The 25,769-nt window shown below is 42.7% G+C and overlaps 1 protein-coding gene across 5 annotated transcripts; it reads right to left on the bottom strand.

Annotated features, from left to right (window-relative positions):
- Positions 1-605: 605 nt before the first annotated feature.
- Positions 606-18,138, bottom strand: znf207b (zinc finger protein 207, b). Of its 5 annotated transcripts, none has more exons than XM_068058537.1 (11): positions 17,976-18,138; positions 17,109-17,235; positions 11,461-11,599; positions 8,065-8,238; positions 7,497-7,572; positions 5,492-5,562; positions 3,667-3,815; positions 3,268-3,372; positions 2,550-2,792; positions 2,217-2,379; positions 606-1,217 (listed from the first exon to the last, which is right to left on the bottom strand). In XM_068058537.1, the coding sequence occupies exons 1-11, from the start codon at positions 18,014-18,016 to the stop codon at positions 1,048-1,050; spliced, it is 1,458 nt and encodes a 485-aa protein (XP_067914638.1). In that variant the 5' UTR covers positions 18,017-18,138; the 3' UTR covers positions 606-1,047. The 5 variants fall into 5 exon arrangements, with proteins under 5 accessions (XP_067914638.1, XP_067914639.1, XP_067914637.1 ...); XM_068058538.1 differs by having other exon boundaries at positions 5,459-5,562; positions 8,119-8,238; XM_068058536.1 differs by having other exon boundaries at positions 607-1,217; positions 5,459-5,562.
- Positions 18,139-25,769: the final 7,631 nt, after the last annotated feature.

The following is a 25,769-nucleotide window of genomic DNA, read 5'->3' as shown; positions in this document are numbered from 1 at the left end:
GGGAGGAGAGGAGGAGGAGAAAGGGAGGGGGGGAGGAGAGGAGGAGGAGAAAGGGAGGGGGGGAGGAGAGGAGGAGGAGAAAGGGAGGGGGGGAGGAGAGGAGGAGGAGAAAGGGAGGGGGGGAGGAGAGGAGGAGGAGAAAGGGAGGGGAGGAGGAGAGGAGGAGGAGAAAGGGAGGGGAGGAGGAGAGGAGGAGGAGAAAGGGAGGGGAGGAGGAGAGGAGGAGGAGAAAGGGAGGGGAGGAGGAGAGGAGGAGGAGAAAGGGAGGGGAGGAGGAGAGGAGGAGGAGAAAGGGAGGGGAGGAGGAGAGGAGGAGGAGAAAGGGAGGGGAGGAGAGGAGGAGGAGAAAGGGAGGGGAGGAGAGGAGGAGGAGAAAGGGAGGGGAGGAGAGGAGGAGGAGAAAGGGAGGGGAGGAGAGGAGGAGGAGAAAGGGAGGGGAGGAGAAGAAAGGGAGGGGAGAGGGGGGGGGAGGGAGGAGGGGGGGGGGAGGGAGGAGGGGGGGGGAGGGAGGAGGGGGGGAGAGGGAGGGAGAGGGGGGGAGGGAGGGAGAGGGAGGGAGGGGAGGGAGGGAGGGAGGGAGGGAGGGAGGGAGGGAGGGAGGGAGGGAGGGAGGGAGGGGGGGAGGGAGGGAGGGAGGGAGGGAGGGGGGGAAAGGGAGGGGGAGGGGGGGGGAGAGAGGGAAGGGGAGGGGGGGAGGGAAAGGGAGGGGGAGGGGGGGGGAAGAGAGGGAAGGGGAGGGGGGGAGGGAGAGAGGGAAGGGGAGGGGGGGAGGGAGAGAGGGAAGGGGGAGGGGGATGTGAGAGACTCATCAGGAATTTGCTTTTCAAGAGTATGCTTTTCTTTTCCCCTGCTTCTGAGATAAAACATGAACAGCACATCCCAGGTTTTGCAAGATTTTTGTGGTCATCATTAGCAGGCAGGAAGAGGTTTACCAGGTTTTTTAAAAAATATATGTTAAAGTCACTTATATTCACTGAAGCTCGTCTAGTTAACAGCAAGTTGAGAAAAGGTTGAATCTCCAAACCTATTAACGTAGGTACACCAGCTTCAGTAGCGGCCCCCCTGTGACATTACAGGGGGCCTCATTCCTGACATTCCCATTGGTGGTCGAGGGGGTCCACCCTGGTAAGGGGGCACCATTGGAGGTCCTTGTCCGTATGGAGGCATGCCGCCAGGGAGATAACCTGGCATGCCTTGGGGAGGGCCACCATACTGACCTGAAAAAGAAAACTGGGAGTGTAAGTACAAACACTTTTAAACAAAGGTCAAGTAAATAAGACATTTACAAAATTGGGCAAGAGTAAATTTATCTATATGAACTCAACACCACCCTTCTGGCTGTAACTTGTATAATGCCGCTCCAGATACCCTAACCAGGCATAACCCAAGTTTGAAAGGGCAAAAACTAAAAAACTAGATTCTAACAATTGGTGTTTTTCATAGTTCAAAAAAACGTATTACAGGAATTTCAAACTCAACACTTACTGAAACTAGTAAACCAGTTACTGACTATTTGGAGAGAATGCAGCAGCTCAGGTTTGTTTTCATAAAGCTGAAAAGGTTAATGGAGATTTGAAAGAGGCGTTTAGAATCTTGAAGGGATTTGATAGAGTAAATAAGAAACTGTTTCCAGTGGCAGAAGGGTTGTAAACTAGAGGTCATGGATTTAAAGGTGATTGGCAAAAGAACCAGAGGACAGAAAACTTTTGATATATAGTAAGTTGTGATCTGGAATGTACTACCTGAAAACAGTAGTGAAAGTTGATTCAATATTAACATTCAGAGAGTTGAATAAACACTTTCTTGAAGGAGAAAAATGTACAGCGCTATGAGGAAAGAGCAGGTGAGTGGGACTAATTTGATAGCTCTATCAAAGAGCCAGTAAAGGTATGATGGGCCAAATGACCTCCTTGTGCTGTCTCATTCTATGTCTCTGCATTCTTAATTAGGGCTTCCCTCTAGACAGCATTAATCTAATTTTGTTTATATACCAGTAATATCCCATGGGACCAACTGCATTCATCCATGCCACACTATGAAGTCCATCATATACAGGTTAACAAAATAAGTGGCTAGCTAACAGAGGTCATATGTATTGAATGCAAAATTAACAAGGGCCTCTGGCCACATTAAGTACTTCTGTGCTTCCAGTCAGAGCAAATATAATTAAATCACAATCACAAGAGTTTGCAAAAAGGAGGCAGAAAAAAACCAACCTGGAGGTGGCATGGGAGGCCTCATTGTTGGTTGTTGAGGTGGCATTCCTTGTTGTGGTGGCATCATGCCACCCATTGGCCCAACTGGTGGTGGCCCCATAGGCGTCTGGCCTTGCCGAGGGATGTTGCGCTGGTACTTTGGAAACTGAGCCCTCCTTTCCTCCTAAGGGGTAGAGGAAACAAAAATTGCATAGGTACATTATTTTTCTTTTAAAAAAAGGAACGCGACAAGAATCCGCTACTGAATTTTCCATTACTGTGGCACGCAAGTTAAATCCAGTTAAGATAGAAGGTTTTTAAATTACTTAATTTGAGAATGACCCACACACTTACCAGTGATATATCCTCATCGGGATGGATCAACTTACTAGTTGCACTAGTTGTGGTTAGAGTAGCAGGCTTACTAGTTACAGGGATGGCTGGCTTAGCTGCAGAGCTGCTTGATGTGCTGGTGGCAGTAGCTGTAGACTGTGTGTATGCTGGGAATGTGGGCTTCGGAGGTTCTGCGGTAGTGGCAGGCGTGCTGTTGAGGGGTTTAAAATCTGTACCCACGGGTCCGGAAACAGATTGCTGGCTCTGTTGAATCAACACCACGCAAGTTAGATTAATTGCAAATGCAAAAATCAAAATCAAAACCAAGCCACAAGCAAAGCAGTTTAATTTTCCAAATAACATGCTATTCTAAAAAAATGCAGGTTTACAAGTTTCAATTGTACTGACAATTCCAATTAAGTATCCTCAAAAGTGTCATGAGGAACCAAAAAGCATGAAATTTAAAAAACATTTTTCTGTCTCAATTTAAACTGGCAAACCTTCAGCAGACTCTGCATCAGATATAAAGCTGCCAGATATGCCTTGGTGATTGTTTTTTTAAATATAAAAATGCTAACTCTACAAAATAGTACAGCACACTACACCAGATTAGCATTACACAGCCCATACACACTCCAAAAGCCTCTAAAGCTAGTTATAGCATGCTCAAGAATTATTCTGGCAGGTGAAGCACTGTGAATTAGTCTAACACCAGAACAGATGGTGACTGCCTGCGTACTTGTGCTGCACTAGGAAACAGAGGTTTAGAGGAAGTTGAGAGATTTGCCGAATTTGATGAAGCTGTAGTGGAGGTTGTAGTTGTGCTCGAAACACGAGTCCCCATCTGAAGCATAAAAAGAGCAGACAGTGAAAATCCTCAACAGCTGCCGGTACTCTACACTAACAGGGTGACTGTCAGAAATTCAATGCATTAAAACCCAGAGGAACTGCAATTTTCCATAAATATTTTACAGCTTACCCTGAATAAAACCATCCCTAGTCTAAGTGTCAACTGCAATGAATGATGACCAGATAAGTACAAAATTATTCACGATCATGAATATGGTTGTAGCACTCTGATATAACACAAGTTAACAGGACTTTCCAACACTGATAATGCCAGTTAGCATGCACTTACTTGTCCAGCACTGGGGAAGAGTGGCTTTGAAATGGGAGGCTGTGGACTAGGTCCAGGTAGTGGCACTCTACTGGGTATACCAGGTGCAACAACAGGCTGTGACTGGGTCATTGATGGCCCTCCTGGACGTGGAACAGGTGGTGGCATACCTAGAAGAGTAAAAGAAAACTATTAGAAGGGAATGAGAGCTTGCAGAACAACTAAGTTACTAATCTGTAACTCCACTCAGTTGCTGCACAATGCTTATTAAATACAAATATTGTTCAGATGATCCAACTCCCAAGACTCTTAATTTGCCCACTCACTGACCACAGCCATTGAAGTATGTGGAATTAGTAACTCAGATCATGTTACAACACTTACTGAAACTATAAAATACAGTTCTATATTTCTTGTTATAAAACATTCAATGCAATTATCAGCCACATCCTCAAACGGCTCAAATCCTCCCCTGAAGAAATACTGCACCATATTCACTAAATGGGTGGCTTTTAGTGAAGGAACAGTGAAATATTACAGTTCAGAAATAGATATCTATCTATGCATGCAGATACACAGGTGTGGAATAAAAGGACATAAAGAAGATATGATTTAGGATTTCAATTACAGGGGGAGCATAACCAATATTAAATTTGTGCAAGATATTGACAAGATCACAGTTGGAATCAAGTGTAGCTTTGAGCAGCCAATTATAGGAAAAATATTACAGCCATTGAAAGGATACAATGAGATTTCATTAGAATTATACCAGATTATGTTTTTTTTAAATTCATTCGTGGGATGTGATCAGAAGCCCAGCATTTATTGCCCATCCCTAATTACCCTCGACAAGATGGTGGTGAACCACCTTCTTGAACCGCCGCAGACCATGTGGTGTAGGTACACCCACAGTGCTGTTAGGGAGACAATTCCAGGATTTTGGCCCAGTGACAGTGAAGGAACAGTGATATTGTTCCAAGTCAGGATGGTATGTGACTTGGAGGGGAACTTGCAGAAGGTGGTGTTCCCTTGTTCTTCTGGGTAGTAGAGGGATTTTATTTGTCCTTTTATAATCCTTGCTGTTCCAGAATACTGGAGGAATTTCTTAATGCTGTTTGGTTTCTACAACTATGCTATCTGCAGTTTTTTGAATGCCTATTAAAAAAAATTTCAGAATATTTCTATATTCTTTCCAGTGGTTCCCTGCTTTCTCCCCATTGGCACTGCAGAGCTTGCTTTTTCAAAAAATAAATTACTAGTGGATCTCCTGTGGCATTGCCCAGAGTCAAGACAAAACATATTTCCCTCAAAGTGCATTAATACTGTTGCAGGTATGGGAATCTACAGTCCCATCATGGTAAAAGCCAGCTGCTGCAGGCACAACTGTGTCACCGAATGACAACAACTAAAGGACTGCCAGACATACCTGGCAAATTCAATATTGTGTAAATTTCTTATTACTATAACTTCACATCATACCACTGCAAATATGGGATTTTTTTTTTTTTAAGAAAGGCTTTTTCTGTAGAAGTTTGTTTTCCAAAATGATCTTACATAAGTTATGGGTCATAGGAAGTCACTTCTTGTCTGAAATGAAACATTTAAGTGAAAATAAGCAACTAGAAAGGTAGTCTGTATCTGAAACATTGCATCTCTTTAAAAGAGACACTGTTTTGGCAATAAAGTCAAAGTCATGTCTTTTGCTAGATTTGAATATGTGGAAATGAGTGCTTTGGTAAGGCGATGCTTTTACACAAGAATACATTTTTGCATTGTGCTAAATAACAAAGCTAAAATTATCTGCAATACAGACCTAAGTTGCTGCCAACCGTTTTCAAATACCCACCAGGGTGCATGCCTGGCATCATGGGTGGCATTCCCGGTCCAGGAGGCATCATTCCACCCATGGGCATCATCCTGTGATCACAAAAGTTAACAAATCAAATTCTGAGATGAAGTTTGTATATAAAAATACAAAGGCTCAGTGAGTTTATTCAGTGTGTTGCTGATCTGTAGAAAGTGCAAAGGCCCCAAACTGTGCTGAGTTAGCTGTTTGGTGGCGTTGCGGGGCAGAGGGGGCTATAACTGACTTCTGTATCCCAGGTCAAGGGGAGTGACAGTGGAAGCCAGCCAGAGCTCATACTCCCAATTGCCACTAGCAACTCTAGCTGGAACTGAATTGTATGGACACAGGGTTGGATTAAGCAGTGAGGCTCCCTACAGAGAAATGCCATTCTGACACACTGTCGAAGCCCACAGATGGATAATGGTCACTTTCGCAAGTTATCAGAACAGCATCCATGAAATGTTTAACTGAGTTTTTTGAGGGTTGATGAGGGCAATGCTGTTGATGTGGTGTACATGAACTTTCAAAAGGCAGTTGATACAGTGCCACACAACAGACTTGTGAGCAAATGTTATAGCTCATGGAATAAAAGGGACGGTAGCAACATGGATACGAAATTGGCTGAGTGACAGGAAACAAAGAGTAGTGGTTAATGGATGTTTTTCGGGCTGGAGGAAGGTTTGTAGTGAAGTTCCCCAGGGATCAGTGTTGGGACCCTTGCTTTTCCTGACATATATTAATGACCTAGACCTTGGTGTACAGGGCACAGTTTCAAAGTTTGCAGATGATACACAACTCAGAAGCACTGTGAACTGTGAGGAGAGTGTAGAACTTCAAAAGGACATAGACAAGTTGGTGGAATGGGCAGACAGGTGGCAGATGAAGTTCAAAGCAGAGAAATGTGAAGTGATTCATTTTGGTAGGAAGAACATGGAGAGACCATAGAAAGTAAAGGATACAATTCTAAAGGGGGTGCAGGAGCAGAGGGACCTAGGTGTATATGTGCATAAGTCATTGAAGGTGACAGGACAGGTTGAGAGAGCAGTTAATAAAGGATACAATATCCTGAGCTTTATTAATAGAGCACAGAGTACAAGAGCAAGGAAGTTATGTCGAACTTGTATAAGACACTAGTTCGGCCTCAGCTGGAGTACTGCCTCAAGTTCTGGGCGCCGCACTTTCGGAAAGATGTGAGGGGACTGGAGAGAGTACAGAAAAGATTCACGAGAATGGTTCCAGGGATGAGGAATTTCAGTTATGAAGATAGATTGGAGAAGTTGGGACTGTTTTCCTTGAAGAGAAGGCTGAGGGGTGATTTGATAGAGGTATTCAAAATCATGAGGGGTCTGGACAGAGTAGATAGAAACTGTTCCCCACTTGTGAAAGGATCGAGAATGAGAGGGCACAGATTTATAGAATTTGGGAAGAGAAGCAAAAGTGACATGAGGAAAACCTTTTTCATGCAGAGAGTGGTTAAGGTCTTGAATGTGCTGCCTGAGAACGTGGTGGAGGCAGGTTCAATTGAAGCATTCAAAAGGGAATTAGACAGTTATTGGAAAAGGAAGAATGTGCAGCGTGACAGGGAGAAGGCGGGGAATGGAACTGAAGGAATTGCTCTTTCAGACAGCCAATGCGGACACAATGGGCCAAATGGCCACCTTCTGCACTGCAACAATTCTGTGATTCTGTGAAATCATTAGCCGGCCAAAGTCAACACTTTCAAAAAGCAGGATAAAAAAAGAAATTGGTTAAAGAACTCATTAGTGACTACTCACGAATTTAAATACTTTTGATGGAGACATCTGGCAGCTAATAGGGTGGATTGACTTTTGCCTCCCTTAGGAAGCACCCTATCCCATCTTAGTGGTGGGAAGGGAGGGATAAAGAGAGGACCATTTTACAGCACAATGTGTTAGCATACAGAGATAACACCAGGTGCAAAAAGTCCTTGCCTTTGTTAATATTGCTCAAAAGACAATGAGGTTAAAATATAAAGAACACTGACCCCGGAGGCATCCCTGGCATTACTGGTGGCATTCCTGGCATCATGGGAGGAACACCTGGTACCACTGGTGGCATCCCTGTAGAAAAGATATTCAATCATGTAAAGACTAAATTCACAAAAAATCTGGAATAATGCAGCACAGAGGAACCTGCTGAGTGACCTTGCTCCAATGGGCTCATCAAAAGTTAAACTTTTGCTCTGGGATAGAAAATTACCGCAACAAAAAAGTGTATATACTGATCTCCCATGGCATAGCTCATGGAAAGTTAGGACTGCTGAGATCAGGGGGCACTGAGAACTGCTTGTAAACTCCAGGCTCCAGATCAATATTTGACTTTCTTCTTTTAAAAAGTCTGCTTTGCTTCTAGATCAGTACATGATATCTGACGTGACAGTGACATTAAAATGCAAGTTATGCTAACCCACGAAGATTATACATACGCGCCCCTCTGGCCAACGAGGTCAACTGGAACTACAGCAGAGATGGTATAGCCCAAGTTCAATCATCATCTCACATTTGTAGTGCGAATCAGGAGTTTCTAAGAAAGAGCAAGGTATCTCATGTCACCTGGAGGAATTCCTGGTGCACCCGTTACAGGGTGCATGCCCGACTGGTTCATACTTGAAATGAAGCTCTGCTGTTGCTGCATTCCTTGCTGCTGGTATGAAGTCCCAGCTTCCGCATCGTCATCATCAAACTCATCAGAATCATCATCCTTCTGCTTCTTTTTTTGACTTTCAGCTGGTGGAAGATATAAAAATTTGAACAGTTGTACCCAAAAACAACTTGGGAGGAAGCTCAGCTTGACAGGTTTGTAATCAGCCTTAATTTTTCCTCCAAATGTCTTCCTTTATCGTTGTTCTCCAGTAGATACATATTCCTACTAAAGGATTCAATGAAGGGTAGCAGGAGCACTCTGGCACATCACCTGAGCAACCGAGCATTGCAAGCAATCTGTACAGTGTGTCTCATTTGGTTATTTGATCACAGCTGAATCCACCCCTGCATTTACAACAGTGCATTTACAACAGTGCATTTCCAGCAGGATTTACTGTATCGCCAAACAATTAGTCTTCTCAATGGGAGACCAAAGACAGCACACCCCTACCTTCACCGAGCAAATATCACGAGCCATGAAGTTCAAGGACTGAACCTGGCGCCTCTCCTTGTCTGTGTGGCCTTTGCGTTACATTACAAAATGAATGTATCCATTAAGTTAATGTAAGGCACTTTATAGATCATAAAATAAATTCCATTTTGAAAGGGTATCCCATCAGTTCATCGTGGAATTCAACTACACCAGGCACGCGGGTACAGTTTGTACCAAGTTAGCTAGAATGGTAATAGAATCCTCAGCATCACTGGGCATTCAAAAGAAAGCTTCCATTCTAAATGATTGATCAGTGATCCAACTGAAAAGGTGCAAACATGGACAAGGGGTGAAACTGGATCAGATACAGCTGTGATGGCCTTTCACACTCACTTGGACAAGTTACAATGTCCGTGGAACCATACGCCAGCATTTTACACCACCTCTCTGGGGAATAAAAGGTATAAATAGGAGGGAGGGAGAAAGCAATTCTTTCTTGCACAGTCTAAATAAAGAATAAACAGTGGTGATAAAAAAAACTCAGTTTACTGAAAAATTTACATGGATTTGAAACTATTTTAATACTCACTGACGGACTGCAGCAGTGCTAGAGGCCTTATCTTTCTGATGAGACATTTCAAAGACTCCACCTGCCTGCACAGGGGATGTAAAAAATACCATGGCACATAGAAGGTATGGGGAGTTCTCCCAGTGTCCTGCCCAACATTATGCCTCAAGAGGGATGACCAAAAATAAACTGGTCTACTTATTTGTGGTACCTTGGAATGCACAAATGGTCGACTGAAACCGCCACATAAAAGTGACTACACTTCAAAAAGTAGTTCAATGGGTGTTTTGTTTGTGGGATGTGGGTGTCGCTGGCTAGACCAGCATTTATTGCCCATCCCTAATTGCCCTCAAGGTGGTGGTGACGAGCTGCCTTCTTGAACTGCTGCAGTCCTTGGGGGTATAGGTACACCCAGTGCTGTAAGGGAGTTCCAGGACTTTTACCCAGCAACAGCGAAGGAAGGCGATAAGAGTTCCTGCTCACTGAGGCTCAGTTTGGGTGTAAGATACTACCTTGAGGCACTCCTGCAGTGATGTCCTGGGACTGAGATGATTAAGCTCTAACAACCACCTTCCTTCGAGATAGGTATGACTCCAACCAGCAGAGAGCTTTCCCCAATTCCCACTGACTCCAGTTTTGCTAAGATCCCTTGATGCCATACTCGGTCAAATGCTGCCTTGATGTCAAGGGCAGTCACTCACTTCACCTCTGGAGTTCAGCTCTTTTGTCCATGTTTGGACCAAGGCTGTAATGAGGTCAGAAGCTGAGTGGCACTGGTGACATCCAAACTGAGTCTCAGTGAGCAGGTTATTGCTGAGCAAGCACCGCTTGATATCACTGTCGACAACCCCTTCCATCACTTCACTGATGATCTGGAGTAGACTGATAGGGTGGTAATTGGCCAGGTTGGATTTATCCTGCTTTTTGTGCACAGGACATACCTGGTCAATTTTCCACATTGGCAGGTAGATGCCAGTGTTGTAGTTGTACTGGAACAGATTGGCTAGGGGCACGGCTAGTTCCGGAGCACAAGTCTTCAGTACTATTGCCAGAATGTTGTCAGCGCCCATAACCTTTGCAGTATCCAGCGCCTTCAGCTGTTTCTTGATATCACATGGGGTGAATCGAATTAGCTGAAGACTGGCATCTATAATGCTGGGCACTTCAGGGGGAGGCAGAGATGGATCATCCATTCAGCACTTCTGGCTAAAGATGGTCGCAAATGCTTCAGCCTGGTCTTTTGCACTGATCTGCCGGGCTCCCCCATCATTAAGAATGAGGATATTTATGGAGCCTCTTCCTCCTGTCAGTTGTTTAACTGTCCACCACATCACGACTGGATGTGACAGAACTGCAGAGCTTAGATCTGACCCATTGGCTGAGGGATCACTTAGCCCAGTCGATTGCATGCTGCTTCCGCTGTTTGGCATGTAAGTAGTCCTGTTGTAGCTTCATCAGGCTGGCATCTCATTTTCTAAGTATGCTTGGTGCTGCTCCCGGCATGCCCTTCTGCACTCTTCATTAAACCAGGGTTGGTCCCTCAGCTTGATGGTAATAATAGTGGGGAACATGCCAGGTCCATGAGGTTACAGATTGTGGTTGAATACAATTCTGCTGCTGCTGATGGCCCACAGTGCCTCATGGATGCCCAGATTTGAGTTGCTAGATCTGTTGAAAATCTATCCCATTTAGCACGGTGGTAGTGCCACACATCACCATGGTGGGCATCCTCAACGTGAAGACGGGACTTCATCTCCACAAAGACTGTGCGGTGGTCACTCATTTTGTGCCATTCTAAGGGCAAGGCGCGACATAAATGCTAGCTTTCTTACTTTATTTTGGCTTCTCCATTGTCTGCAAGTTAAGCAATTAATTAAGCTGAGTCACACAGACTGGGAAGGTTTCCATTCAATTTGCCGATTTAACCAGGGGATGGCTGGAGTGCCAGTCAAGTGGAAAAGGAGCTAGGGTTCTCACTCCCGATTATTGATCAGCATCTTTTGCTGGAAGTGCACCTAAGGAAATGCATATAAGGCCATGACGGGATCATGGGGCAAACAGGGTTCCAGCATTCGCCATCAAGGTTCAACAGAAATAATGGCCTTTTCCCGACATTACAACACATCAAAAGTGCTTCATTCACTGTGAAACACTGAAAGAAGTTATATAAATGCAAGTAATGTTATTTTTGTCTGGGAAAGGTACTTGTGGAACCAAATGCCAGCTAAGACCTAATACCATTAAAGATAGAAAACATTTGACAACATCTAGAGTGATAAATTGCAACCTTGACACACCATTTTACCTTGAGTCTTTTGTTCAAGCAGTCGCCTCCTCTCCTCCATATCTTTTTCTGGAATACCTTCCATTCCATAGATTTCTAATTCTATGTCTGTTCTTCCTGGGATTGCATTTGGGACAGCATCTATTGTTTCTTTGTGAACCTACACAAGCCAGAAATTATTCCACAAATTTCAAAATCAGGACAGTGAAAACATTTCAACATAAAATCAATTACCATGCAACAGAATAAATGTAACATACGAATTAGAAGTAGGCCATTCAATATCATAGCTGATCTGTTTGTCTCGAATTCCACACTCCCATCTACACCCCCATAACCTTTGATTCCCTTACCTAACAAGAATCTATCTACCTCCTCCTTAAAAATATTCAATGACACCGCCTCCACCAGCACCTGAAGCAGTGTTCCAAAGTCACACAATCGTCAGAAAAAAAAAATACTCCTAATCTCTGTCCTAAAAGATGACCCCTAATTTTAAAACAGTGCCCCCTAGTTCTGGACTCAGCCACAAGCAAAAACATCCTTTCCACATCCACCTGGTCAAGATCGTTCAGGATTTTATATACTTCAAACAAGTTTCCCTTCACTCTTCTACATTCCAGTGAAAACAAGCACCAGTCTGTCCAACCTTTCCTCATAAGACAACCTGCTCATTTCAGGCATCAATCTAGTAAACCTCCTCTGAACCGCCTCCAATGCATTTACATCGCTCCTTAAATAAGGAGACCAAAACTGCACACAGTATCCGAGATGTGGTCTAACCAATGCCCTGTATCCCTGAAGCGTAACAGCCTTCCTTTAATTTTCAATTCCTCTCGTAATAAAGGATAGCATTTCATTAGCCTTCTTTATTACTTGCTGTATCTGCATACTAACCTTTTGTGACTCATGCACTAGAACATCTAGATCCCTCTGCACCTCGAATTCCGCAGTCAGTCTCCATTTAAGTTATACTCTGCTTTTTTATTCTTCCTGCCAAAGTGAACAATTTCACATTTTCCCACATTATACTCCATCTGCCAGATTTTTGCCCTCTCACTCAACCCATCTATATCGGTCTGCAAGCTCATGTCTTCTTCACAACATATTTTCCTACCTATGTTTGTCATCTGCAAATTTAATTACCATGCCATCGCTCACCTCATTTAAGTCACTGATATAAAATTTCAAAAAGTTGAGGCCCCAGCACAGATCCCTGCGCGACTCCACTCGTCGCATCCTGCCAATCAGAAAAGGACTCATTTATGCATACTCAATGGGTAAGTGCCTGGAGGTGGTCAGTGGTTTGTGGAGCAGCGCCTGGAGTGGCTATAAAGGCCAATACTAGAGTGACAGACTCTTCCACAGGTGCTGCAGATAAAACTGGTTGTCAGGGCTGTTTCGCAATTGGCTCTCCCCTTGCACTTGTCTTTTTTCCTGCCAACTGCTAAGTCTCTTCGACTCGCCACTTTAGCCCCGCCCCGCCTTTATGGCTGCCCGCCAGCTCTGGCAATCGCTGACAACTGACTCCCACGACTTGTGATCAATGTCACAGGACTTCATGTCACGTTTGCAGACGTCTTTAAAGCGGAGACATGGACGGCCGGTGGGTCGGATACCAGTGGCGAGCTCGCTGTACAATGTGCCCTTGGGGATCCTGCCATCTTCCATGCGGATCACATGGCCAAGCCATCTCAAGCGCCACTGACTCAGTAGGGTGTATAAGCTGGGGATGTTGGCCGCCTCGAGGACTTCTGTGTTGGAGATACGGTCCTGCCACCTGATGCCAAGGATTCTCCGGAGGCAGTGAAGATGGAATGAATTGAGACGTTGTCCAGGCCTCGCTGCCGTAGAGCAAGGTACGGAGGACACAGGCTTGATACACGCAGACTTTTGTGTTCCATGTCAGTGCGCCATTTTCCCACACTCTCTTGTCAAGTCTGGACACAGCAGTGGAAGCCTTTCCCATGCGCTTGTTGATTTCTGCATCGAGAGACAGGTTACTGGTGATAGTTGAGCCTAGGTAGGTGAATTCTTGAACCACTTCCAGTGCGTGGTTGCCGATATTGATGGATGGAGCATTTCTGACGTCCTGTCCCATGATGTCCGTTTTCTTGAGGCTGATGGTTCTAAGGATTACAGCCTATTCTCACAGCACTCTAGATACAAAATTATTTATCTCCTTGCACAAGTAAATATTGCATCTTTCAAAGCACTCTCTAATTCGGCACAGACTCGGTGGGCCGAAGGGCCTGTTTCAGTGCTGTATCTCTAAATAAATAAATAAATAAATACTGAAACCACAGGAAGCTCAAATTGAACTTCTGCCACTGCCATTTTAAAAGCAACGAGCTAGCTTCTATCTAGTGAAGTCACCAATGTTTGCTGTGGCAGAATGAGACTGTCAAACAGGTTCACTGTTTAGACAGAAAATCTCACTCATATTCAAAGTAGCAAAATAAAAACACTCAGTAAGGTTTCTGTGCTTTAAAGGAAAATCCATTTCTATATTTTATACTCAGCATCAAGCTAAACATTGGCTCTTTCTACAGAGTCCAATTAATTTAGCATTTTTATCTTCCATACTAGCACTGGGATCTTTCTAAATGAAAATATTTTTATGCTGCAGCTCTGCAGAGAGTAGTTACATACTACTGGATTAGAATCAGAACCGAAGTCCCAAAGGTGAAAGGACAGCACTCTAGTCCATTCCCAACACTGTCTACTTGCAATTTTTTTCTTAGAGTGTTTTGTTCAATAAAACAAAGATTTAAAAAAAGCAAATTCATTTTTGTACGAGGCTGAGGGCATACAATCCAGTATTGTATCAGTTGACAGCCACGTATCTAGTAAAACCTATAGCAGAGGTGTGGGCCCATCGTGTAGAGAAGGTATTTTGCTTGGGGATCCACTTCTAATAATGGGACAGATGTAAAAATGATCTAAACTGGAATCCCTGATGTATAAGTCTTGACAGCACATAGGTGTTTAATGTCTGCAAAGAACTCTTATTGGAAGTGTTTTAGCATATTCCTCATTAAAACAGGAGACCACAAATCCTGAATCCTCCTTCACCTCCTCCCATTCCACCCCCCCCCCCATGCCTTCATACTTTAGAAAAAGGTAGAGTGCATTTGAGCGCTTAGTGACTTATCAAAGTGGCACCAATATGCAATTTTAAAAAGGGGATAATGTGCCATGTTTGATCAGTGGTGACATTCTGTAGGCACACAACTGACAATTCTAAAAATCAAGAAAAATGAGTGGCCCCGTTTTCTACAAATCAAGACAAGAAAGGTGAATGCACTTGTCATCACGTATTCATGTAACCCTACTGAAGCACTTGTAATGCTTTTTGTGAAGCTATGAATGAAGTAAATAAAAAAACACCAAATGCAACATTTCTTAAACAGACGACTCCCAAATAAAATGTGCTCCTTCCTTGCGCGTTACACATTAGCAGATCCAGAACAGTACAGCATCATTGAAATTAGAGAACGTAGAGTTGTTATTACCAGAACCAAGTTATGTGCCTGTGAACATCTATAATGATCAGTGGACTTTCATTGCACTTATTTGGTTAATGTATCCATACTTCATGCAAGATCTTTTTCACTGTGCAAGACTGATTAGTGATTCTTCATAATTTTGACAACATTTTTCAGTCACAATCTCTTCTCACCCCAATGCCACTCCCTCCGGACACTGGGAAGACTGAAACCATTGTATTCGTGGCCCTCTGTGCCTTCAAAGTCCATCCCCTCACCATCAATTTCCATCCCATTCCACGACCTCAGGTTAAAACACAACCTCAGCATCTTGTTTGACACTAAGCTGAGTTTGAGACTCCATCACAAACCATATGCTTGCCCCTTTAGAAATTCCAAACTAATTTTAAACAAGAGCATTGAGTTGATGAATAGAGAACTTGTTGAACGCAAAGTAACCAACTGACATCCTACTGAATGCACGTCACTCACCAGCAATTATATACTGCTAGTTTACTTTGGTGGGATCAGAGGACTTTTAGATGGATTAGCAAATCAAAGGCTTGGATGGAGCACTTAAGTCAAAGTGGACCTGATAAAATTGATAATTATCCTATACCCAACTTCTAAAAGACAGTTTGCAAACTTTGACCATATTTGTTTTTGCAAATGAATGAGATGAGAATCAACAGACATTGTGGGCAGTCAGAATGTAACCTGTTCCTACAATAAATCATCGTCTGGATTCTGAATGTACTATGTCTTAAATTGGAAATGAGCAATCAACTTAATATTGCTCCCATTATCTAAGCTTTGCACCAAAGTCTATAACCCTGATTAAAGCACGAGGCAGTTTGACTATTTCCTTGGTCAGAATATGGAATGTTTCAAACCCACCAAATGTAAGTCAAATCATCTCATCTTCAAGGACAAAGACCTCATATGGTGCTTATATTTCATTATATCAGGAGCAATAATTAGGTTAGAGACGCCACCAACATGAAAAATAAGTAGTCTACAGAAATTTCAAACATTTTAGTCAGATTTCTCTGAATTAAAATGTAACAGAATAAAAGTAACATTTCCCTAGCAGACTAATTTACAAACAGGGCCCAAAAAAACACAATGTTGTAATCTGTGCATCTGAATGAATCATTCAAGGCTCATTAATGCAACCCTATACAGTCCCTTTCTGTGAACTAGGAGAAATCTAAACTGCTCAAATGCTTCTCAGAATTCTCCATATAAAATAGCTAGTCTATTCCCCAACCTCCAGTTCAACCATGTGGCAAGAGGGGCAGCTCTCCAGGACATTACACAGACATTTCACATACAACCTTTAACTTTAGTGCAAAAAGTTAATTTTCCATCATAGTCATGTATAATCCAGCAACTTCCTGTATGCACACCCTTCTCCCCCTAACACCCTATCAGTCCAAGAATCTGATTTTCAGGTGAGATCTCATCTGTCTATTCAGAAAAAAGATTCCATGACACAATTTGAAGAGCTGGGGAGTTCTTCAGTGTGTTGGCCAACATTCATTTCAGCCAATGTCAACAAAAAAAGGTTAATTGATTTATTTGTGTTTTTATACCCTTATTGTGCAGAAACTGGTTATGTTTAACTACAGAAGAGACCACATTTCAAAATAAATTTAAGGAATAGATGCATTTAGGACAAGATGCGAAAGGCAATATATAAATGCTGAGTGAGTCATTTACAACACAGAAGGAAGCTATTTGGCCGATCGACTCCATGCCAGTTCTCTGCAGAACTATGCAGTCAGTCCCGCTCCCCATAACCCTGCAAATCTATTTCCCTCAGGTGGCCATCCAACTTCCTCTTGAGATCATTGATCATTTCCACTTCCACCATCCTTGTGGGCAGAGTTCCAGGTCATTACTACCCGCTGTGTAAAAAAACTGCTTCTTCATATTCCCCCGCATCTTTGCCCAAAACTTTCAATCTGTATCTTCGTTACATACTCTATCTGATCCAATACCACAATAGTGCAGTTACTACTCCAAGTCATAATGATCTCATATTGCACATTCAGTAACATTAGATTTAAAATTTACAATTCAAAGAGATTGAGGACAAAGAAGTGATCTTGATTTCAACACTACTCCCTCTCAAGTCATCTTAAAATATGTTGGTAAATTAACCAGCGAACAACATACCTGCATGCAATGAATAGCAAGACCTGGACCTGTGTACAACTTTTTATGACAAATGTGACATTTGAAATGTTTCGCTTTCTGATGCTGGATAAGAATCTTCTCATCATCAAAGTCTCTGTTGCAGTACCTGAACATCTGTGGTCAAGGAAGTGAAAACAAAAATATCTGCCCCCTTATAAAGAAACAGAATACAGACACATCCCAATGCAACAAGAAACTACTTAAATATAGATGAAGTTACCATGCAGCAGACTTTAGATGGACACACAATTGAATGTTGTCTCTAATTATACTTAGAAATAGATTTTTTCTAGGAAAACAATTACCCATAATTTTATAACATTATCCAGTTCAAAGTAAAGCTTAAAAGCCAACCATTTCGGGGGGTGGGTGGGAAATGACTTTAAGTCATTTGCAACATGATAATGCACAAGGGTTTACCATCCCGAAAACACATCGTGAAGATCATTTTTTTTTAAAAAAGTGGTTCCTACACCCTAAGCGTGCAGGTACTTGTCCAAAGCAAGAAAACCAATGTAGAAATGCTAAACACGACAGCAAAAAAAAACTGACGCCATTTTAGAAACGGAGACATGGAGCCACTTCCCATATGGTCACCCAGAAGACACAACCCTGCGACTTAGAATATTAAATACTAATTCCCCACCCCCTCTTTACATATGTTACTGTAAATCGGCCACCTTACAGAGTCCCCCACCCCCCACACCAATATCCCCATGTTCTGTGACCTGATCCGCCTGTCTTTGTGTCTCTGCGGCCCGTGAGCCGCTAATGGCGGCCGCAGCCGCGCATGGAGAAGCCCGACCATCGGTAAAGAGAGGAGATTATCAACAGCCGCAAGGATACCAGCACCAAGGCTTCATCTGCTTCTTCTTCTTTCGGCCCATCCTGTGAAAATGTGAACTACCTGAAATGAGAAAGAGCGCAACTCAGCGAGCAACACGAAACTACTCTTCGTCCTCCCGCTGCCGCCGCGGCAACAACAAACCAAAATGGCGCCCGCCCAGCGCCGCGTCACCTCGCAACATCCGCTCCCCTGATTGGCCGCCTTTACAGCGGCGGTCACCAAGGCAGCAGAGCAAAGGAAAGAGCTGCATTTGCAGAGTGTCTCAAATACCGACAGAAAATGCTGCAAATATTCAACATTCGTTGGGAGAGAAACAGCTAACGTTTCAGGTTGAGAACCTTTTGTCCCAAAGCACCTTGTAGCCCATGAAGTATTTTTTGAAGTGTTCGAGGGCAAATCAATTTGCGCACAGCAAGCTCCCATAAAGAGCAATTCTGAGGAAGGGTCACTGACCTGACGCATTGGCTCTGCTTCTCTCTCCACAGATGCTGCCGGGCCAGTAGTTCCAGCATTTCTTGTTTTTATCCCACAAAGAGCAATGTGATCATGATTGTTGTTGGCTGAGGGATAAATATTGGCCAGGACATGAAGGAGAATCATAGAATCTTACAGCACAAAAGGAAGCCATTCAGCACATCATGCTTGTGCCAGCTTTTGAAACAGTTGTTCAATTAATCCCACTCCCCTACTCTTTCCCCATATAGCCCTGCATTTTTTCCTTTAGGTAGATGACACAAAACTTGGAAGTATTGTGAACTTTGAGAAGCTCAGTGATACACTTCAAGAGGGCAGAGACAGATTAGTGGAATGGGCGGACAAGTGGCAGATGAAATTTAATGCAGGCCGGATGGATTGTATCACAGGTTGTTAAAGAAAGCCAGGGAGGAAATAACGGGTACTCTGAGGATCATCTTCAATTCCTTTTAAAAAGAGTGCAAGGGATAGACCAAATAATTATAGGCCGGTCAGTCTGACCTTGGCGGTGGGCAAATTATTAGAATCAATTCTGAGATAAGATAAACTGTCACTTAGAAAGGCACAGATTAATCAGGGATCATCAGCATGGATTTGTTGAGGGACTGTTGTGTCTTACTAACTTAATTGAATTTTTGGAGGAAGTAACAAGGATGATTGATGAGGGTAGTGCAGTGGATGTGGTCTACATGGATTTTAGTAAGGCATTTGACATGATAGACTGGTCAAAAAAATAACACCCCATGGGCTACAGGGGAATGTGGCAAGGTGGATCCAAAATTGATTCAGGGACAGAAAGCAAAGGGTAATGGTTGACAAATGTTTTTGCAAATGGAAGGCGGTTTCCAGTGGCGTTCCATAGGGCTCAGTGTTGGGTCCCTTGCTGTTTGTGGTCCTTAAATGTGGGAGGCATGATTGGGAAATTTGCAGAAGACACAAAAATTGGCCATGTAGTTGATAGTGAAGAGGATAGCTGTAGGCTCCAGAATTATATCAATGGTTTGGTTGAGTGGGTGGAAAAGTGGCAAATGGAATTCAATCCGGAGAAGTGTGAGGTAATGCATTTGGGAAGGGTAAAGAAAGCAAGGGAATACACAATAAACAGGAGGATTTTGAAAGGAGTAGAAGAAGTGAGAGACCTTGGAGTGCATGGCCACAGGTCCCTGAAGGTGGCAGGACAGGTAGATAAAGAAGGCATATGGAATGCTTTCCTTTATTGGCTGAGGTATAGAATACAAAAGCAGGGATGTAATGCTGGAACTGTATAAAATGGTTAGGCCACAGTTGGAGTATTGCATACAATTCTGGTCACCACATTACAGGAAGGACATAATTGCTCTGGAGAGAGTACAGAGGAGATTTACAAGAATGTTGACAGGCCTTGAAAGTTGCAGCTATGAGGAAAGATTGGATAGACTAAGGTTGTTTTCCTTGGAACAGAGAAGGCTGAGGGGTGACTTAATTGAGGTGTACAAAATTATGAGGGGCCTGGATAGAGTAGACTGAAAGAAACTGTTTCTCCCAGCGGAGAGGTCAATTACCGGGGGCACAGATTTAAGGTGATTGGTAGAAGGATTAGAGAAGACATGAGGAAAGACTTTTTCAACCAGAGAGTGGTGGGTGTTTGGAATTCACTGCCCGGATGGGTGGTGGAGGCAGAAGCCCTCAATTCATTTAAAAGGTACCTGGATCCGCATCTAAAGTGCTATAACCTGCAAGGCTACGTACCAAGTGCTGGAAGGTGGGATTAGATTGGGCGGCTACTTTTTTTTTCAGCTGGTGCAGACCCGATGGACTGAATGGCCTCTTTCTGTGCCGCAACTTTTCTATGGTTCTAAAAATGTGAAGTGATTCATTTTGGAAGGAAGGCAATAGAAAATAAAGGGTACAATTCTAAAGGGGGTGCAGAAGCAGAGGGACTTGGGGTACATATGCACAAATCATTGAAGATTGCCAGGAAGATTGAGAAAGCAGTTATTGAAACATACTGGATCCTGGACTTTATAAATAAGGGCATAGAGTACAAGAACAAGGACACAAAAGCAAAATACTGCAGATGCTGGAAATCTGAAACAAAAACAGAAAATGCTGGAAATATTTAGTAGATCAGGCGGCATCTGTGGACAGTAAAACAGAGTTAACATTTCAGGTTGATGACCTTCTGATGAAAGGTCATCGACCTGCAAACAGAATGAGGAAGTTATGATAAACCTGTATAAAACACTGGTTTGGCCTCAACAGGAGTATTATGTCCAGTTCTGGACACCACACTTAGGAAGGATGTTAAGCATTAAAGAGGGTGCAGAAAAGATTCCCGAAAATGGTTCCAGGGATGAGGGACTTCATTTACATGGATAGGTTGGAGAAGCTGGGGCTGTTCTCCTTGGAGAAGATTTAATACAGGTGTTCAAAATCATGAGGGGTCTGGACAGAGTAGAAAGGGATAAACTGTTCCCATTGGCAGAAGGATCCAGAACCAGAGGAAACCAATTTAATTAGATTGGCAAAAGAAGCAACAGCGACGTGAGGAAAAACCTTTTATGCAGCGAGTGGTTAGGATCTGGGATGCATAGCCTGAGAGTGTGGTGGAGGCAGGTTCAATCGAGACCTTCAAGACTGGATAATTATCTGAAAAGAAAAAAAATGTCTGTGCCACCGGGAGAGGGTGGGGGAGTGGAACTAGATGAGTTGCTTTTACAGAGAGCTGGCACAGACACGATGGGCCTTCTTCTGTACTGCAGCCATTCTATGATTCTTCTATGAAATATTTATCCAGTTCCCTTTTGAAAGTTACTATGGAATCTGCTTCCACCATCCTTTCAGGTGGTGCATTCCAGATCACAACAATTTGCTTTGTAAAAATAAAACTCCCCTACTCTTCTTCAAAATCATAACAGGAGTCCTTTTACGTCCAACTGAGAGAGCAGACAGGGCCTCATTTTAACATCTTATCCAAAAGTCAGCATGTCTGACAGTGCAGCATTCCCTCAGTAGGGCACTAGAGTATCAGCTTAGATTTTGAGCTTAAGTCAAGCTTGAACCCATAACCTTTTTGCTTAGAGGCAAGAGCGTTTCCAGATGAGCCACATATATTATTGGTTTTTCATTATTGCTGGATCAAAATCCTGACCTAAACAACACTGTGGGAGCAGCTTCACCACATGGACTACAGTGGTTTAAGAAGAAAGCTCATCACAACTAGGCCTTGCCAGTGGTACTCACATAGTAAGAATTCATTTTTAAAAAATTATTAATGATAATCTTTTTTCCTCCTCTGCGATAAAAGAAGAGATTACATGTGGGAGGTTTGTACATAGAGTTTCTTTCACTATCTAATAACTTCCCACATGTGATCTTTTATTCTCTTGAAGCTTAGCTATCCATGCGATAAAGTATCATTTTATTATTTTTAACCTTGCTTTAGCTGTAGATCCTATACATGTTCATTTCAAATAAAGTCGATATCCTTTCATCAGCACTTTAGCTGTATTTCTCTCTCCACAGTTGCTGTTTTCCAGCATTTTCTGTTTTTAATTCAGATTTCCAGTGTCCACAGTATTTTGCTGTCATATGCTTATTTCAAAGTGCTTTTGGTATTTTCTTCCAGTCTTTCAATGGGCATTAAGAGACCTTCTGGTGTCTTGTCAATATGGTCATTCTCTATCTGTGAACCAAGATCAACTAGAGAATATTTATTATGGTTGGAAGTTTCTCTAGGTTCACAACAATATCTCCAGATCAGAAAACACAATGACTGGCTTTCTTTCTCTTTCTGTAATTGTTTTTCTAAGATTGTTCAGTGGTGATACGTGTGTGTTTTATATAAAGTGTGACAACTGGAGTATGATGGGTGCTTTCAAAACTTTTATCTAACTAGATAGAGGATAGATTTCTGACAATGGAGTGAAATTAAACCTTGAAATGTTGCATATTTGGATTGGCAGCTTCTGGCAGCAACCAAGAGTTTGCCATTGATGTACACAGTCTGGTTAGAAAATATCTGTGTACTGATATATATTGTACTTGAATTTTGCTAGTTGAACACTAGATGCCCCATTGATAGGTGTAACTACTACATTACAGTGACTGACTACCCTTCAGAAATAGTTTGTTGGTTGTAAAATGTTATGCGACGTCCTGAAGTGAGGTGTGACCATCCTCCAGAACAAAGTGTCCAGGTATTTCTCCCCCTCCCTTAAGTTGCGCAGTGTTTGCAGTTCAGCTCCAGATCAGTAATCCTGATCCGGAATTCCTCTAGCTGCTCACACTTTCTGCAGATGAGTCAAACGACTGAAGAACAGTGGAGAATATTTAAAGAAACATTTAACGAAATACAGAGTGAGTACATACCCCTGAGAGGAAAAAGCTCCACTTCACAGAAAAAACAGCCATGGACAACTAAAGAGATTAGGGATAGCATAAAACAAAAAGAAATGGCTTACAAAAATGCAAAACGCAGCACAGATCCAGATGATTGGGATCGATACAAAGATCAGCAAAGGATCACAAAGCAGCTTATAAGAGCCACTAAAAGAGATGAAAGGAAACTTGCAAGGGACATCAAAATCAATAAGAAGAAATGTTATAGTTACATAAAGGGAAAGCGGGTGGTCAAGAGCAATGTAGTCCCACTAAAAGCTGAAACTGGAGATATTGTCATTGATAATGGGGAAATGGCAGACATGTTAAACAATTACTTTGCCTCAGTATTTACAGTTGAAAAGGAGGATGACTTGCCGGAAGTCCCGAAAAAATTAATAGCTGATAGGGGACAGGGACTTAATACAATTAACGTTAAGTAAAACATCAGTAACAAGGAAATTAATGGAACTAAAGAGTGAGAAATCCCCAGGACCTGATGGTTTCCATCCGAGGGTGTTAAAGGAAGTAGGGGAGCACATTGTAGATACCCTAACTATCGTCTTTTAGAGTTCTCTAGATTCAGGAGTGGTCCCTCTGGATTGGAAAGTTGCACGCCACGCCACTTTTTAAGAAGGGTGAAGGGGGAAACCAAGGAAATTACAGACCAGTTAGCCTGACATCTGTGGTGGGGAAGTTGCTGGAGTCTATAATCAAGGATAGGGTGACTGAACACCTAGAAAAATGTCAGTTAATCAGGGACAGCCAGCATGGATTCATGACAGGAAGGTCATGCCTGACAAATCTCATTGAAATTTTTGAAGAGGTGACTAAGGTAGTGGACAGGGGAGTGTCTATGGACGTTATTTATATGGACTTCCAGAAGGCATTTGATAAAGTCCCACATAAGAGACTGTTAACTAAGGTAGAAGCCCATGGAGTTGAGGGCAAATTATTGACATGGTTAGAAAGTTGGTTGAGTGGTAGGCGACAGAGAGTGGGGATAATGGGTAAATACTCCGATTGGCAGGATGTAACTAGTGGTGTCCCGCAGGGATCTGTGTTGGGGCCTCAATTTTCACATTATTCATTAACGACTTGGATGATGGCATAGTAAGTCATATATCCAAATTTGCTGATGATACAATGTTAGGCGGCATTGTAGACAGTCTAGATGATAGCATAAAATTGCAAAGAGATATTGACAGACTAGGTGAGTGGGAAAAACTGTGGCAGATGGATTTCAATGCGGGCAAGTGTGAGGTTATCCATTTTGGACCAAAAAAGGATAGAGAAGGATACTTTCTAAATGGGAAGAGGTTAAGTACAGTGGATGTCCAAAGAGACTTGGGGGTTCAGGTGCATAGATCTTTAAAATGCCACGAGCAAGTGCAGAAAATAATCAAAAAGGCTAATGGAATGCTAGTCTTTATATCTAGAGGATTGGAGTATAAAGACACAGAGGTTATGCTGGAGCTGTACAGAACCCTGGTTAGACCCCACTTGGAGTACTGTGAGCAGTTCTGGGCACCACACCTTAGGAAGGATATATTGGCCTTGGAGGGAGTGCAACGTAGGTTTACAAGAATGATACCTGGACTACAGGGGTTAAGTTACGAGGAGAGATTACACAAATTAGGCCTGTTTTCGCTAGAATGTAGAAGGTTAAGGGGTGATCTGATTGAAGTCTTCAAGATATTAACAGGAAAAGACAGACTAGATAAAGATAAACTATTTCCACTGGTTGGAGATTCAAAAACTAGGGGGCATAGTCTAAACATTAGGGCCAGACCATTCAGGAGAAATGTTAGGAAGCACTTCTTCACGCAAAGGGTGGTAGAGGTTTGGAACTCTCTCCCACAAACAGCAGTTGAAGCTAGAACAGTTGTTAATTTTAAATCTGAGATAGATAGATTTTTGTTAAGCAAAGATATTAAGGGATATGGGCCAAAGACAGGTATATGGAGTTAGGCCACGGATCAGCCATGATCTCATTGAATGGCAGGACAGGCTTGAGGGGCTGAATGGCCTACTCCTGTTCCTATCTTCCTATGTTCCTAGATGTGTTTGTCCTGGATCGCTGTGGCATCCAGGAGCTCCCACATACCACAGCTGCAACATAACACCTGTCCTGCCATTGTACTTCTGCCATTCGTTAATTTACTTTAATTGCTTTCTTAATTAACTTTGAATAATTCCTACGTTTCGTAGAATTTACTGTGCTTATTAAATGCTAGTACCACCTTCAACTAAAGTTATACTTTTCTTGATTACACCTTCCTACTGGTAATAGACGTTACCAATGCTAATAAAGCTTTGCCAATTCTAAAAAACCTTACTATTATTAGTAAACCTTACAAATACTGATAAATGCTAATAATACTTAATGCAGCTTGTGTATTAAGTTGTCTGAATTTGAGTGAATACGCCCCCTGCTGGTTTCTCTCTCTCTCACTCTATGATAAATTATCGAGTCCGTTTTAGTTTTTAGTTTATACACTAATGAATCGATCAAGTCTTATTTTATATTTCATTGCTTTAGATGAAATTAAATTAAAAGCTTACCTGTATCCTCACCCCAGCTGCTTTCTTTTTCCCTGCTCTCCCTGTTGATTGTGATGTCACTCTATGTCACTTTTTGATTTTTCCTCCCTGCTCCACTCCAGCGTGTTCTCTCTCTCTGGCCTCCCATTTCTTGGTGCGCTTTTTAAAGCTCTGCTCCCGCTGTGTTCTCCCTCTCTGACTGATGAAAGGTCACAGACATGAAACATTAACTTTGCTTCTCTCTCCATAGATGATGCTAGACCTGCTGAGTGTTTAAAGCACTTTCTGTTTTTATTTCAGATTTCCAGCATCTGCAGTATTTTGCTTTTATTACCCCACCTAACTGGATTGTTGGCTACATATCCATAATTTTTTGTAGTTGTAAAAATGCCAACCAGCCATAGCATTCTTTTTTA

The sequence above is a fragment of the Heterodontus francisci genome, chromosome 26 (genome assembly GCF_036365525.1).
Source record: "Heterodontus francisci isolate sHetFra1 chromosome 26, sHetFra1.hap1, whole genome shotgun sequence".
Lineage (NCBI taxonomy): Eukaryota > Metazoa > Chordata > Chondrichthyes > Heterodontiformes > Heterodontidae > Heterodontus > Heterodontus francisci.
The sequence above is the reverse complement of the archived record's forward strand: the minus strand, read 5'-3'. Positions and strand labels throughout refer to the sequence as shown.